This window comes from Grampus griseus (assembly GCF_964374135.1).
Source record: "Grampus griseus genome assembly, chromosome: 3".
Taxonomy (NCBI): domain Eukaryota; kingdom Metazoa; phylum Chordata; class Mammalia; order Artiodactyla; family Delphinidae; genus Grampus; species Grampus griseus.
This window is the reverse complement of record NC_139019.1, coordinates 56690752-56708980: the sequence shown is the minus strand read 5'-3', so window position 1 is coordinate 56708980 and position 18229 is coordinate 56690752. Positions and strand designations below refer to the sequence as shown.

At 39.6% G+C, this 18229-nt stretch overlaps 1 protein-coding gene across 1 annotated transcript in view; it reads right to left on the bottom strand.

Annotated features, from left to right (window-relative positions):
* FCHO2 (FCH and mu domain containing endocytic adaptor 2) overlaps window positions 1–14121 on the bottom strand; it is a 115960-nt gene extending 101839 nt beyond the window's left edge. Inside the window, exon 1 of the mRNA XM_082650906.1 lies at window positions 14049–14121. Coding sequence (XP_082507032.1) covers window positions 14049–14081 — 33 coding nt within the window. The 5' untranslated portion in view covers window positions 14082–14121. The remainder of the gene's footprint in view (window positions 1–14048) is intronic.
* Between the last annotated feature and the right edge of the window lie 4108 nt (window positions 14122–18229).

Here is an 18229-nt window from a genome sequence, read left to right as displayed (position 1 = left end):
CTCTGGGTTTTTCATGCAAATTTATTCCAGTCAAAATAATATTTTCTGAAATAACGATTAATACTAGTCTATAGCAAGCAAAAATAACATCATCATGAAGATTAGTAAATTTATAGACAAAATAATCAAGGGCCTGAATCCTCCAAGGGATCCATTCCATTACTTGAATATAATAAAGAAACTACAAATAATTAAACTATCCACCAACTCCCATAACATAGTCATGAACCCTGAAAAAAACAAATCTGAAATCTAAAACTATAAAATCCAAAGCCTGGAGCTCTCAGTCCCCAAAGTTCTCCCCTGACAACTACCAGTCTTCATTTGCACATAATTCTAACAAGTCAGGTTACCTGGGTTCCCAATGTGTATTATGCATATTCATCATGCATATTCAAATTAGAAATGAGCTGGTACTGAAGGGCTATTCACACAAGCACACAGATAGAAGAAATAATATTTACCATCTCTCTTTTTAAAAGAAAACAAGAAAACTTGGAGATCATCTAGTAACTGGGGCAATAAGGTCCTGAGCATTTTGTTTCACTGTTACAGTACTGTAAACATTAATCAATCAAGGAAAGGTTAAAAAAAAAGGGGGGGGGGGGGGAATTCCCTGGCGGTCCAGTGGTTAGGACTCCACGTTTCCACTGCAAGGGGCCCAGGCTGGATCCCTGGTTGGAGAACTAAGATCCCGCAAGCCGCGCAACCACAGCCAAAAAACAATGGTTAAATTACATTCAGAAATCTAGGTTCTTATTAAGAAGTTCTCAAAAAGTAAGCTCTTTATTTGGGAAGTTCAGATATGCAAATAGCATATTACTTGAAATTACCAAGAGAGGAAATGAGATTTATTAATTTCTTTACCATTCAATATAACAATATTATTACAGTAACAGTAATATAATATACCTTAGGAAACAGTACTAGCTATTCCATCCCTCAGGTCTTCACTTGGAAAGAGAAGGAAAAATACCAATGAGGATGTGAAGCTGAAAAGGTCTGCTTCAAGAGGCACTAACGACTACCCATAAACATGCTGCATGATTACAAATCCATGTGTCATTTCTTCCTATTTGGGTATTCATCCATTTACTGAGTTCTAAAAAATGTAATACGCCTGATTCTAGGCACTGTTTTCTTAATTTCATAAATCTATTAACACAAACATTTATTGATCATTAACTTTTTCTCTGGCACAAACTAAACAAAAATTGTAATACTTCAAATAGCTCTCTCTCTCCACATACACACACACACACACACACACACAAATATACATGTATCTTTAAAAAGAAAAAACTTCAAAGTCAAATACCAAGAACCCAGGCCTATTGTCACCTTGTCAAAAACTTACTTTACAGCTTTTCATAAGAGATGACAGTGTATTAAATACACACATATACATACATACATACATATGTCAAAATACATACATATGTCAAAAAATACAGTAGGAGACAAGTGGCTTCAGTGTCTTCACCTGAAAAAAAAAATGGAAATTCTGGGGAAATGGGGAAGACCACTCTTGAAACTGGCAATCGTAACTCATATTTCTGTCACCATCTGCAATTACCCAGGTTTTTTTAACTAAAAGTACCCCCATGTAGGTTCTATTAATTTTTTAATAGCCATCAATGTTTTTAGTCTAATTCAAAGACAAGTAAAATAACAGTAAATATTTCTGAATTACATATCCATTTCATCACCCTTGACCTTGAAGTGGATATGTTCCTATCATTTTCTCTTTTTTTAATTTAATTTTTATTTTATATTGGGGTATAGTTGATTTACACTGTTGTGTTAGTTTCAGGTGTACAGAAAAGTGGTTCAGTTATACATATAACTATACCCATTCTTTTTCAGCTTCTTTTCCTGTATAGATTATTTCGGAATATTGAGTAGAGTTCTCTGGGCTATACAGTAGGTCCTTGTTGATTATCTATTTTATATATAGTAGTGTGTGTATGTTAATCCCAAACTCCTAATTTATCCCCCCCACACACACACCTTTCCCCTTTGGTAACCACAAGTTTATCATTTTCGACACAAAAAATTTTTTTTCTTAACATATTCTGTTAACTCAAGCAAGCAGAACTTGCTTTTTCTTGGCTAACTAAAATACACAAATGTACAAGTAAGTTGATGACAGAGTTTTATTATCAAAAAGAATTATAGCTAAAGATGTTTCTGGTCTTCAATATTTTACTAAAACTGTAAATGTGCACACCCTTTAATCCAGCAATTCCACTTTTAGAAATCTATACCACAAAAACACACATACAAAGATAAATGTGGAAAAATATGCACTGCAGTACTGTTTATAATTGTGAAAAAACAGAACTCAGAAACATCCATTAACATTACTGGTTAAACAAATGATAGTATATCCTACAATGAAATACATATAGTGTTTTTTAACTGCAGTAAAAAAAAATTGCAGTACATTTTTAAGTATTAATTTCTTAAATCTGCCCAGATATACATAATATCAGTGAGAAAAAGAGCAAGTTGTAATTATTCATAAAAGCCAAAAATAATCTAATGTTGGGAGCAACCTAAATGTCCCAAACTGATGAATGGAGAAACAAAATGAGGTAGAGCCACACAATGGAATACAAACCAGCAATAAACAGGAAAAAACACTGACACATATGACTTTATGGATTAACCTCATAAAAACTTTACTAACTGAAAGAAGCCAGACACAAGAGACCGTATATTGTATGATTCCATTTATACGAAATGTTCAGAACAGGCAAATCTATAGAGAAAGAAAGTGGATTAGTGGCCACCTAGAGCTGAGGGTAGAAAAGAGCATTAACTGTCTGTCAATGGACATGAGGGATCTAATTATTGGGAGGATGATCATGTTCCAAAATTAATGATTGCTGCACCACTCGGTAAAGTTACTAAAAATCAACGAATTGTACACTTAAATTGGGTAGATTTTATGATATGTAAAATGTGCTTCAATAAATTTTGTTTTAAAGCATGGTATGAAACAGTATACGTAAAATTTCATTTCCATTGAAAAAATAACAGGTTGCATATATGCATACAAACAGAATCTGAAGGCATATACAGCAAACTATTAACAGCAAATTATCTCTGGAAAATGGAATAATTTCATTTCAGAGCATAGGTTAACTTTCTAATAAAAAAAATAATAAACAGGTCAAGTCTTTAATACAGGAGTAACAGAGCTAAAAGCTATACTGACAAGCAGTTGTAAAATGCTATTTTCTCCCAAGTACACTACAACTGTTGATATAAAATCTTGATTATCAACGGCCAATATTTTTTCTTCTACTGATCAAATTTTTATTCTTTTTTTTTTTTGGCAGTACGCGGGCCTCGCACTGTTGTGGCCTCTCCCGTTGAGGAGCACAGGCTCCCGACACGCAGGCTCAGCAGCCATGGCTCACGGGTCTAGCCACTCCGCGGCATGTGGGATCTTCCCGGACCAGGGCACGAACCCGTGTCCCCTGCATCGGCAGGCGGACTCTCAAACCACTGCGCCACCAGGGAAGCCGTATTCTTTTTAATAACAATTTTATTGAGATATAATTCACACACCATACAATTTGGCCATTTAAAGTGTACAAGGCAAAACATGTTAGCATATTTACAGACTTGTGCCACCATCACTGCAATCAATTTTAGAACACCAAAAAGAAATCCAAACCTGAATAGCTAGATTTTTAAGAGTAGGTATTTACTCATCAGTGATGAGCTTATTTTCAGCTAGCTTATTCATTAATCAACATGTAAGAAATTACGTATGTCCACAAAAAAATCAGTACACTAATGTTTATAGCAGCATTATTCATAATAAAGGTGAAAACAACCCAAATGTCCATCAACTAACAAATGGATAAGCAATGTGATATACCCATGCACTGGAATTTACTCAGCCATAAAAGAAATGAAACATTCGGGTTCGAGCCTGGTCCAAGAAGATCTCACATGCCGCGGAGGAACTAAGCCCGTGTGCCACAACTACTGAGCCTGCGCTGTAGAGCCCGCGTGCCACAACTACTGAAGCCCGCGCGCCTAGAGCCCGTGCTCCGCAACGAGAAACCACCGCAATGAGAAGCCAGCGCACCACAACGAAGAGTAGCCCCTGCTCACCGCAACTAGAGAAAGCCCGCGCGCAGCAATGAAGACCCAACGCAGCCAAAAATAAAATAAATTTATAAAAAAGAAAACAAAAAATGAAATATTGATACATGCTATAATATTGATGAACCTTGAAAACATTATGCTAAGAGAAAGAAGCCAGTCACAAAAGACCATATACTATATGATTCCCCTCATATTCAAGTCCAGAATAGAGAAATCTATAGAAACAGAAAGTAGATTAGTGTATTGCTTGAGGTGGGGTGAAGGTGAGACATGGGGTGATAAAAGGTACGGGATTTCTTTTTGAGGTAATGAAAATTTTTGAGGTAATTTAAGACTGACTGTGATGATGGTTTCCACGTATCTGTGAACATTACCAAAACCACTAAACTATACACTTTAAATGATGAACTGTATGGTTCACAAAATATATTTCACTAAAGTTGTCAAAAAAGTTAAATAAATAATATTTTTAATCAATAAATTCTAGCAGGGAAATTTTCAGTATTAACTGACAAAAACAGCTACTAACACCACTGCTGACCCAAGGAGGACAATTACAATGAAGGTTTACACCAAGACAGGATCTTTTCTCTGCCAATCTCAAGGCACTTTGCAAACAGGTAGCATTTCCATACAAAGCTTCCCGCATGTGACTTGAGCTAAATAAAATCTTGTTATAATCCAATATAAACAGGTGTAAAAATCTTTTTAATAATTCCTAATATGAAGTGGAAAAAAAAAGTTTTATCATCCTTTAAAGATGGAAATCCAGAATCATACAGGTCCTTTAAGAGAACACAAACTTAGTACCTTTGTGTCCCCTAAATACTCTAATTGAAGTAAGATGACTGCAATTAACAGTTTGATGTATATCAGTCCAGATTCCTTTTTGCATACATATAGAAATATTTTACTGCTTAATATGAAAATGAGATCATGTTATGCATATTGTTTTGCATCTAAATTATCAATTAAAGTGAAATTTAGCTGAAAAGATAACTAAGTTATAAGTAAGGTCACCAAGTCACTAATAATGTACAGATTTTTTTCTGGTCTAATATAGAGTCGACAAGTGAGATATCCTTGAAATTTCAAGTTAAAAAGTTTAAGTCATCAAATCTATTTTGGTAACTCAAAACATCTTTTTCTGGTTGATCTTATAACTTTATACTTTAAAAAAATTTTAATAGACATAAAATACAATCAAAATATTTCCACTTGAAGAAAAAAATGCACTCCTCTATTAACAATGCTATGAAATTCCTATTTTAAAGAAAATGGAACTGTTAACATATCTGGGTTTTAGAGAGCCACAGAAAGTAATAGTGTAAAAGCACAAAACTATAAATCCCATAGATTTTAATTAAGGCTTTGAAACTTCTCCTTCAAAAACCTTTTAAGAGCAACAGTAAAACCAACACTAAAATTAAGAACATGGATATTCTTCACTTTTGATAAGTCCGAGAACTAGAAAAACAGGCAAAAGATTAAGTGTGTACACTGTATAATCAGGCTATTCATTAAAACGTTGATTTTACCTCGTTTCCTTTTTAATCAAAAAAAATTTTTTTTGGAAGGAGAAAAGAAGGGTCAGGAGGTACTATCATGTGAATAGCAGTAACATGCCTAAGCTTCCTCTCAACTCTAAACTGCCTCAAAAATAAATAAATAAATATCATCATTTCCTACCTCTCTACATTTTCCTTTTACTCTAGCTCTTACTAACATTTATTAGGTAACCTTGGACAAGTCACTGTAAAATATACCATTAATATGTGTTTGATGTAATCTCACTTTATCCTGCCTTCTCTGAAAAAACATGATGAAACATTTAACTAATTCTGGAGATATTTTTTTGCTTTGAAGAATGGCCCCTCTAGTGAAGAATCTTCTAGACATTTTGATAGGAATTCAACAAATATGCAATGACAGCCCTCCAGGTCTATTTCTGCCTTGAAAACTGCTAGGAAGAAAAGAATAAAATACATGCACACAGTTTTTCTACAGGCAAACAGGACATTCAACCACAAGTTATAATCTCTTCTAATCAATGTTCTATTTACGTATTAAAATTTTCACACAAGATCACTAAAACTATTCTTCAGAACTCTTGGCAAGATACTGCTAAAGCAGAAAACAGTGATTAAAACCTAGAATGAACATTGCTCAGCAGTCGGAACAAAGGTGACTCAAACACATCTGTCAACTGAGTGAAGGAAACAAATATTATTACTTAAAAAAAATCATTTTCTCACCCCTCAAATACTCCTCCCTAATCTTTTAAATTACAACTCAGCTCTTCCAATTAGTTAAACCCTTCAAGCCATCTAAAAAGATACCATATAGACACAACAAAAATAGCAGAAGCAAATAGTTTTGAGCTAATTTTTTATCTTGCAAATTTTCTGTAATATTCTGTAAATAAATGTAGTTTTCATACTTTCAAAATGAAAAATAAAATAAAACAACAATTTCAGCTTTCTCAAAAACTTTTCAATCTATGCTTGGAAAGACACACAAGGCTACCTTCTTAATCTGACATTCTGTTCACCTTAACACTTAAATCTCCAGTCCTCATAATTCATAAATGGAAAAAACAAAAACTGCAAGTAACCTAAATGTCCAAAAGGGGAATGCTATAAAAAAATTACATCTTATCCATTCCATGAAACCTATACTGAAAATATTTTCAGAGAATACTTAATCACATGAGAAAAATATTTTGATGTTAATATCATTTGAAATTACCAAGATACAGAACTATATAGTAGAACCTGTTTTGAATTTTACACTTCCAAAGAAAATCTTAGAGGACAGAGTAAAAGGCTTTAGGTAATTTTTATTTTCTTATGTGTTTTAACGAGCACATAATAAGTTATAAATAAAAAAGGAAAACATCTTCACTGGCTGTTATTTCAACCAACTAAAAACTAACACTTCTTATTTAAGGCCCCAGCACCACCAATTTGCTTTACTTACATCATACCTTCCTATCTTATCCCTAAAGTCAAACAAACATGCTTGTCATATCTTCCATAATTTTACTCCTGCAATTCCACTAAGGAGCATGTGCCTGATGGAAATGAGGGAATTGTGTACCTCAACTTCATCACACAGTTCACTAATCACTTCCCAATTTAATCCTCTCTGCCTCTGGCCATTCCAGCAACATTCTCTAGCCTCTTTACCAATAGACAGACAGCTGACCCTTGAGCAACATAGGTTTGAACTGCGCAGGTCCACTTACACGTGGATTTTTTCCAACAGTAAATACTACAGTACTACTTGAATCCGCAGATGTGGAATCGCAGTTATGGGGGAACCACGGATAGGAAGGGCCAACTATAATAACTATAAGTTATACTCTGATCTTCAACTGCACAGGGGTCAGCACCCCTAACCCTCACATTGTTCAAGGGTCAACTGTAATTACAGGTCTCCATTACTGTTTTGCTTTTGTTTTCCCTCACATCTGACCAATTTTTGCTTATCTCTCTGGACCAGATTCCTACTAAAATTCTTCCAATTCAAATATCTTTTCATTTTTCCACACTAGATAAATTGAGAGCCAAGCCTTTATTCCTTTTTCTGTATGTCTCCATGCCATTATATTTGTATACAGACTTCTTAGGGTGCTTCTGTTAATTGTTTGAGAATTATAAAATCAAGATGTGGATAATCTCAGGAGATATCCCGTGACTCAAAAAACTCCTTCCAAAATATGTGTGTGTATGTGTGTATAAAATATGTATTTCCGGAGGCCTCCCTGGTGGCGCAGTGGTTGAGAGTACGCCTGCCGGTGCAGGGGACACGGGTTCATGCCCTGGTCCGGGAAGATCCCACATGCTAGGCCCGTGAGCCATGGCCGCTGAGCCTGCGCGTCCGGAGCCTGTGCTCCGCAACGGGAGAGACCACAACAGTGAGAGGCCCGCGTACCACAAAAAAATATATACATATATATGTATTTCCAAAGGGCTTATGGTAATCAAAAGTGCAGGATGACACAAAGCATACTCTTCTCCCATGCGTTTGCCAAAATAATTTAAGTAGCTCTGAAAGGATTAGAACCTTTAGGATTTCGTCTGTAGGGCTGGAAAAGAACCCAGACAGCAAATTTTTATCACTCCATATCAGTCCTCTAAAATCCTCCCCCTAAATTAAACTTATGCACACTAAATCAGCATCAATTTCTCAATTTCAATGATTAAGGCAAAAACAAACAAAAGCACCCTTCCACCGCCCCCCCCCCCCCAAAAAAACCTAACAGCCTGACAATAACATTTAGTTCCATCTAAAATACTATAATTTTCGGCTTCCCTGGTGGCGCAGTGGTTAAGAATCCACCTGTCAATGCAGAGGACACAGGTTCAAGCCCTGGTCTGGGAAGATCCCATATGCCGCAGAGCAACTAAGCCTGTGTGCCACAACTACTGAGCCTGCGCTCTAGAGCCTGCGAGCCACAACTACTGAGCCCACGAGCCACAACTACTGAAGCCCGCGTGCCTGGAGCCCATGCTCCGCAACAAGAGAAGCCACCGCGATGAGAAGCCTGCACACCGCAACGAAGAGTAGCCCCCGCTCACCACAACTAGAGAAAGCCTGAGTACAGCAACAAAGACCCAATGCAGTCAAAAATAAAATTTTAAAATAAAGAAGTAAATTAAATACTATAGTTTTATAATATCTACCTGTCAAGTCTATTTGAACCAAGTTAGATGAATCTGTAGTTTGAATTTTCATAGCTTGTTGCAGTTGAAAATAGTTTGGGCATGGCTAACTGGCTTACAGTTATACAATAACACATTTTAACATGTATGTTATTTGCTTGTATATACAGAGGTTATTTCTGGAAAGCTACATAAGAAATTGGTAACAGTGATTACCTTTTGAGAGATCTTGATGGGTGGATAAAAGGGAGATTTTATACTACATTCCCTTTTGTACCTTTTAAATACTAAACCACGTAAATTTTGCAAATTTGTTAATTACTGTATATATGTAAATATACAAACCTACACACTTTAAAAATTTTAGTATATCATCTGATGGGATCAGATCCTAAGCAGGTACCCCAAACTACAATATTTGGAAATTTCAAGTAATAAAAAGTCTATATTCTGGGTTTCTATGGTTGCCTCAACTAATTTTTTAAAGATGTATATTTTAAAATTTTCATATGGATAAATAACCCCAAAGAATATGTGTGTGTGGGGGGGCTGTTAGTCTCTCATGTAGGATACTAAATTTCGACTAAATAACCAAGCAAAAATATAATAACGTTTTGCATTCCAAAGTCCTATTAATAGCAACTCCAGATTTTTAAAAACATTTTAATCCTCCCAGTTTATCCATGTAATGACAGATCAAATTTTGGATATACGGTATTATGCCTCTTATATAAGGGACTTGGGCATCATGTCGATTTTGGTATTGGTCCTGGAACCAATCTCCCAAGGATACCAACAGAGAACTGTATAACCTAGTGCTCTGAATTTATTTAAAAGTAAAGCATGACAATACCAGTGAAATCAATAGATAAATGGTATGAGACTTCTGTACTGGTTAATCAGAAAAAAAAATTTTTTTAAAAAGAAATAAGGAAAAACTTCAGAACAAAAATACTGAAGATAATTATTCATTCATTCTTGATGTGCTGAATGGAGATCTTTGGAAAAAGTCACCTAACTAAAAATGTCACTTCATTACAATGTGATGTATGCTAAAGAATACCTGGTGTCTTTGGGGGAATACTTTATATCTTATATAGACTGGGATTACTATGTAAAATGAGGCTTATAAGGTATTTAAATCAGGTATGCTGTGCTCACTTGTTTTCTCCCCTTAAGTAATTATCGCTATGAAATCCATTCCTTAAAAAAAACTTTTTAACTCTTGAATTAAATAATTTGGACTTATATAAAAATATATAAAGCCATTTTAATCACTATACTGTAAGGCTGACATATATAATCAAGAGTATTATAAACTAGTACTTGACTCTTTGAGAAAGCAGCAGCAGATGGAGAAACTTCTTCAGTGCAATATTTGTCAATACCTTTTTGAAGTTAAATAATCTTTTGAAGGACTAACTGTTCTTATATATTAAAGGTAACTGTGGATTTCTGTTATCAACATTATTTTTGCTGTCCAATTTTAATAGAAAGAAAAACATTTTAAACTTGATTATCTTTGTGACACTATACTTTGTGGCAAAAACTGACTTATCAGCAACAAAACACCTGCTGTGTAGGAAGTTCGGGATATTTTTTTTTCTTCAAAGTATAGTATTAGGTAAAGGAATTTGTAATGTAGCACATAGTTTTACTTTAAGAAAGCTATAAAGAAACAGGCAGGATGTGCTGCTTTCAAAATAACTTGAAGAGAGTTTGAATGATTCAAATTTTCCTCTAATAAAATGCCACAACAAAAAGATCTGTCTTTTTATATGTAGGGAAAAAAACAATTAACAGCTTGTTTGGTTAGAAACCTAAAATTTTAAAGGTTCCCATTACCTCACTTTGACAAGTTTTATTTTGTTTTGACAGTGCCACTTTAAATATTAGGGGAGAAAAGTGAAATTAATATTACAAATTCTTTAAGAAATTTTTTATAAATGATTCAGAAATAGGTAAATTTTTAAGTTGTCTTAAATAGACAGCTAACAAATTCTGAGAAGTTATTTAGTTCCCAGGGTTTCCTAATTCATTTAGTCCTCCTTTGGAGCTTTATAAGATCCAATTTAGAGCCTTCATCCCCAACCAGGAAGTAAAATAAAATGCAGTATATTTTAACTATTTGTACTCAATATTGGAAGTGAAGGCAAACACTAAAACACAAACTAGACTTGGGATTCTCTCTAGATTTCAGATAACCAAATTTATTTCCATGCCTCTACTAAGAGGGAAAACAAGGGGCACACAAAAACCTGCAAAAAATGTTCATAAAGCATTATTCATAAAATAGCCAAAACATCAAAAAAGGCTATGTTCAAAACTCAATGAACACAAAACAAAAGATAACCTTAAAATGTTAACGTGCAATTTTGAATTAAGTTAGCAAATTTCAAAAACACATTCATGCATCCAAAAATACAAAACAGGACTTCCCTGGTGGTGCAGTGGTTAAGAATCCACCTGCCAATGCAGGCGACACGGGTTCAAGCCCTGGTCCTGGAAGATCTCACATGCCACGGAACAACTAAGCCCATGTGCCACAACTACTGAGCCTGTGCTCTAGAGCCTGCGACCCACAACTACGGAGCCCATGTGCCACAACTACTGAAGTCTAGAGCCTGAGCACTGCAACAAAGAGTAGCTCCCACTCACCGCAACTAGAGAAAGCCCGCCTGCGGCAACTAAGACCCAACGCACCCATAAATTAATTTAAAAAAAATACAAAACATTCTAACAACATCAAATTTTAAGTAATCCTTATAGAAGTTTTACAAATTGCCATTGTAAAACCTGAAGTCTAAAATCAATAGGCTAAATATAAAATTCATATGGAAAATCAAGGGACCCAGGAGAGCCAAAATAATCTTGAAAAAGAAGAACAAAGTTGGAGCACTTGCACTTCCCCATTCCAAACTTACTACAAAGCTACAGTAATCGAAACAGTGTGGTATTAGCATAAGGATAGATGATGGGATACCAATGAAAATCCAGAAATAAACTCATACATCTATCGTCAACTGATTTTTGAAAGGAGTGCCAAAACTATCCAATGGAAAAAGAAGAGCCTTTTCAACAAATAGTGCTGGGACAACTAGACCCACAGGCAAAAAACGAAGCTGTACCTCTTCCAGCACCGTACACAAAAATTAACTTCAAATGGATCATAAGCCTAAATGTAAGAACTAAAACTATATATAAAATCCATAGAAATAACATAGAAGTAAACCTTTGTGATCCTGGGTTAGGAAAGACTTCTTAGATATGACAACAAAAGCATACGTGACAACAGAAAAATTAGACAAATTGGACTTCATCAAAATTTAAAACTTCTGTGCTTCAAATAATACCATCAAAAGAGTGAAAAAGACAACCCACAGAATGGGAGAAAATACTTACAAAATCATGTATTGTAAATCAAAACCACAATGAGATATTACTTCACACCCAACGCTACAATAAAAAAGATAACAAGTGTTGTCCAGCACGTGGAAAAACTGGAAACCTCAGACATTGCTAACGGGATTGTAAAATGGTGCAACCACTTTGGAAAATGTTTGGCCCTTCCTCAAAACATTCAACAGAGTTACCATATGACCCAGCAATCCCATTCCCAGAAGAAATTAAGACATATATCCACATAAAAACTTGTACAGAAATGTTCATAGCAGCATTATTCATGATAGCCAAAAAGCACAACCAACCAAATGTCTACCACTGATGTATGGATAAATACAATGTGAGATAGATAGATACAAAGACACACCCACACACCCACACATGCAATGGAACACTATTTGGCCATAAAATGGAATTAAGTGCTGCATGCTACACCCTGGATGAACCTTGGAAACATGCTAAGTAAAAGAAGCCAGTCACAAAGGACCACATGTATGAACCCATTTATATGATTATGTCCAGAACAGACAAATCTACATAGGCAGAAATCTACAGATTAGTTGCCTAGGACTGAGGCAAAAAGGAAATGTAGACTGATTGCTTATGAACACTGGTATTCTTCCTGAGATGATGAAATTGTTCTAAAAGCGTGGTGACATTTGCACAATTCTATGAACAGACGAAAAATCCTTGAATGGTTAACTTAAATGGGTGTATTATACGGCAGGTGAATTGTACCTCAATAAATCTCCTAAAAAAGGGAAAAAAAACACCCTAACGTCTAGTATTTATGTCGATTGTGGAAAACAAGGAACATTCAAAACAAATAACTATGAACTGATTTCAATACTAAGCAGGACCATGCTTGAAACACTCAGAAATTAAGAACTTAAGACATACCTTATTCACTTTAAGAGTACCACTTTAAATATTTCTACGTCTTAACTAAAATGGAATTGTGGCACTCGCAACTGTCAAGCCATAAAATGGGATTCCTGAGATACCTGAGTACACATACTACTTTCATGTACATGGCTGAACTGTGCTTCCCATTACAGCAAACAATAACTGCAGAAAAACACTCCACAGGGAGACTGGGAACTCATTCTCAGAGAACCACCTAACGCTAATACTGAGTTAAAAGGAGGGTGTGGAAAGAATGAGGAAGGGGAAGGAGCACGGAGAACAGGGAGACGTATCGGCGCATTTAAGCTCAAGGAATCCAGTTCCATTAAATTCAACTTTTAAACGCTTTGTGAACAGGCCCAGAGGCAAAGTCCTGGGCGCAGACCAACGAGCCGAGCTGCGAGGCCGAGAGGAAGTGCTGATCCAGCCCAAGCCCGCCCGGGAATTCGTGGGGAAATGGTGGGGGGCCAAAGGGCTAAGATGGGGGCTGCGGGGTGGGAATGAGGGGAGCCCCTCCGCCCGGCTCCAACCCGCACTCGCCGGCAGCGCGCAGCTGGGGGCGGCCGCGCCGCGGGCCCGTCGTCCGCGTCCGAGCCGCGGAGCGCGCCCGGCGCCCGGAGTCTCCGGCGGGGCCGGGTGCCGTCTCCCGCCCCATCCGGCGCTTTGTCCCAGCGCGGGCGGCGGGCGGCCCCTCGGCGTCCCCACCGCGGGCTGAGGGGCCGCGCTGACAGCCCCCGCCCCCCGCAAGGGCGGCAAGCCAGCGAATCGCCCGACGGGTTTCATCCAGGCGGGACGCAGCAGGCGGCGGTCGGAGGACGCCGGCCCTGCCCGCGGAGCCGCCGCCGCCGCCGCCGCCGCCGCCGCCCGAAGCGCACGCAGGCCGAGGTCAGGCGCAGAAACCCTCCGACTCCGAAACCCACACAATGTCCAACATCCTTCTCTTACCCAAAAATTCTCAACGAAATGCGCCATGACCATCCTGCCGCCGCCGCGCTGGGTTCCGCGTCCGCGCCCTCCCGCCGCTCCGTAAACACTGGCCCGGCCCCCACGGCGCCCCCGCCTTTCGCCGCCGCGGCTGCCGCCGCCGCCGCCGCCGCCGCCGCCGCCGCCGCCGCCGCCGCCGCCGCCGCCGCCGCCGTCGCCTTCTTCCCAGAGGCCGACCCGCACCCTCCAGGACGCATGCGCCACCTAGCGGCCGCCGCTGCGGAGCGAACACTCAAACGCCTAGGCTGGGTTGCGCATGCGCCTCGGGCCCCATTGCCGGGTCTTAGTCCGGTCCTTCCCCCTCCAGCGCGGGCTTGTCTGAGAAAGAGTATTTTCTTGGGAACGGTGGAGAACGCCGCACCGGAGCAGTCACCCGGGAGACTGTTCGCACCCTTCGCGGTGCGATGGGTACTGGCTGAGGGACGGAGCGAAGAGAGGGGCCGGCCAGGAACAGTGGAACCCACAGCCAGGCTGCCCCCTCTATTCCTCCTCGCCAAGACTCGCTTCCTGAGCTTTCGAGTATCTCGAAGGTTCCCAAAGTCGGTGCAAGCTGGAATGGGGGAAACTTGGCCTCTAGCCAACATGAGGAGACGCTGAGAAATGGTCAACAGGGTGCCTTTCCTTGATAGGGAATTAAGAACCAAAACAAAACTTTCCGAGGCCGGAAAAGGAGGAAACGCCCTGTCGCCTGAGAGCCCTGGGAGCTGCGCGAGACCCAGGCAGCAAGTCCTCGGCGGAGGCCGCTGACCTCTAGCACGCCCGGAGCAAACCAGCCGGGACTGCCGACAGCAGGAACGTGACCCGAAACCAACGAATTTCCCTAACTCAGCCAGTTTTGCCTTTTTTTGTTGTTGTTAAGTCTCTTGCAGGACTTGTTCATATAAATCCATGGTTCTCCTAGCAACTTGTACATTTTGGAAAAAGAAACAAGTTCAAACACGCCTCGGCATAACAGAGACACTAAATCCCCTTCCCACGCCTTACTTTCCAGAGGTTAAGGGGCAAAAATTAAACCAGATCATTTAGGTCCAAAATATGCAGTTCTTGAAGCCAAGACCGACAGATAGATTTAGTGTAGCTTAAACTGCCCATGCACATCACATCTCCTCGGGTCTTGTGACTTCAAACACGGTGAACACTGTACCACTGTTTCTTCATGGCAGATTATTTCCATCCTCAAAAGTAAAAACCAGACAGTGGGGCTTCCCTGGTGGCGCAGTGGTTGAGAGTCCGCCTGCCAATGCAGGGGACACGGGTTTGTGCCCCGGTCCGGGAAGATCCCACATGCCGCAGAGCGGCTGGGCCCGTGAGCCATGGCCGCTGAGCCTGTGCGTCTGGAGCCTGTGCTCCGCAACGGGAGAGGCCACAACAGTGAGAGGCCCGCGTACCGCAAAAAAAAAAAAACAAAAACCAGACAGTGCCTTTCACATGGATGAAGCTGTAAAGTGTTTGTTTAATAGGAATCATTGGATAATGGTATTGTGATTATATCTTTTTAAGAATATCTTTTAGGAATATATAGGCTGTAATAATACGACATCTAGGATTTGCTTTAAAATGAGTCATTGAGGGGCTTCCCTGGTGGCGCAGTGGTTGAGAGTCCGCCTGCCGATGCAGGGGACACGGGTTCGTGCCCCGGGCCGGGAAGATCCCACATGCCGTGGAGCAGCTGGGCCCGTGAGCCGTGGCTGCTGAGCCTGCGCGTCTGGAGTCTGTGCTCCGCAGCAGGAGAGGCCACAACAGTGAGAGGCCCGCCTACTGCCAAAAAAAAAAAAAAAAAAAAAAGAGTCATTGAGGGAGGAGGAATGGGTAGGGGTAAAAATGAAACAAGATTGACCATGAATTGGTCATTCTAGGAGCTAGGCAATGGAAACGTGGTTCACAATATTACCATCTTTTTGGTATATGTCTGCTTTTTCCTTTCTTTAAAAAGTCTTCATAATGCTATCATTTACACTAGTTTTGGGGAAAGTCAAACTTAGAAATTTGCTACAATTGTCTAAGCCATTAGTCTAGCATTGTCTTTTTTTTTTTAATTTATTTTTGGCTGCATTGGGTCTTCGTTGCTGCGTGTGGGCTTTCTCTAGTTGTGGTGAGCGGGGGCTACTCTTCCTTGTGGTGCACAGACTTCTCGTGGTGGCTTCTCTTGTTGCGGAGCACGGGCTCTAGGTGCGCCGGCTTCAGTAGTTGTGGCACACAGGCTCTAGAGCACAGGCTCAGTAGTTGTGGCGCACGGGCTTAGTTGCTCCGCGGCATGTGGGATCTTCCCCGACCAGAGCTCGAACCCATGTCCCCTGCATTGGCAGGCGGATTCTTAACCTCTGTGCCACCAGGGAAGCCCCAGCACTATCTTTCTTGATGCTGAAGAAATTCTAAGAAAAATACAGCCATCTAGATCACCCGGCCGATGAGCTTGGCATTAAATTCCCAGCATCACTAAGCACTACTGCACTTAGACCTGGGCAGGAGAGGCCCCTATCCTGCACCCCATGCTTTAAAGGACCTTACAGATCACAAATACACACATTAATTTATTTTAAAAAACTCATGAGTGCCTCTGCTACAGATGCTGAACACTTGACGCATAACTATCAATACCCTCTCCCATGACCAACACTATTCAGGCTCCTAGGAAACATTTATCTCTTGCCTATATCTTCAAAACAAAAGGTGGAATCCCAAATGCAGTGAAAATTTGTGGCTGCTATAGCTGTCCGTATCAGAAATAGACTGCTTTGGAGTTCAGGCAGAATCTGAGCAGCAGAAGTGCTTAGATAAGAGAGAAGACAAATTGGTTAACTTATGAAGCCTTCCTCTCAGCTTGAGTGCAGTAAATTCTTGCATAACAAAATATATTTTTTTGCATAAGAAAATAGTGTCTAGCAGAGATTTTCCTTGTTTTAGTGTTCCAATTTGTGGTTCCAACACTGAAAGTTTTGCACAGTATTCAAATAGTTGCACAGGGTACACTGACTTCCATTTCGTACTCTTACCTCTGGTCCCATAAATATTAGACGCAGGCCTGCCATGAAGATAAATCTTCTGTATATTTCGGGTATTTACAAGGTTCGTCAGGGTCAAAACACCATACGCTGTAATTGCCTGGTATTTAAATTGTGGGACATCATAGTAGTGATTAAGGTGACTAATCTTCAGACAAAATGGTGTAGTAGAAGAATGGGGATGGTATTAGCCACATTCTGACCTCTCAAGTGAGGTTTCCAAGCATGCAGAGTGTAGATAAGGCCCTACGCCAGTAGCCTCATTCATATGCCTTAAAGTATTTGTGCCCCAGATGCTTAGGCCTTGCTTATCCAAACACATACTGAAATTATTGAAAACGTACATAGGTAACAACAGTATTCCACTCACTCACTGTCTATAATACCTAGCGCTTAATAGTCACTCAGTAACTGTTCAGTGCAAGAATGGATAAATGATTGAACCTATCAAAATGTCAGGGTGGATGGACTTTGGCTATTCAATAATTCCATTCTTCTCTTAATAACTCATATTTTTAATTGGTGCTAGATCTTATAAAAATGTCATTATTTAAGTTCTACTTGATTTAATTTTCTCACATTAAATATTTTCAAAAGAATTTGGGGGGGGGGCTTGAGTATGCTTCTTAAAGGATAAGCTATCTTTTGTAATAAAAATAAAATAAAATTGAAATAATAATATTCAAGATTGTCTCTTGCAGGAGATCATCTGTTGGGAAGGGGCCCCTAAACAATTTGGCCTTCAATTTTTGGGTGACCCACACCTGCAAAGTCATCTTCCTCTTAGGAGCCCTCTCTAATTATACCTGCTATCCATATGCTGGCTTCCAGGGCATCCTCCTGGTACCCATTAAACTCTGGCTCAAGCAGTTATGTTATAGCCCCATTAAAAAGAAACAACAGGTCCAAAATGGAGTCATGGTACATTTCGTTAAGAATTTTGAGGTAACAGAAGGATTTTGGAAATTATGTGAGTTTTGGAGTCCAAGGGTTTCTGCGCTTGACCTCAGCCTGCGTGGGCTTTGGGCAGGGGTGGCCTCGACTTGCAGGTTCACAGCCCTTGTGGGGGGTTGGGGGCTCTCAGTATGGGGCTCCTTTGCTAGTTTAATCCTTTTCCCCAGTCCAAAGATCCATGAGAAT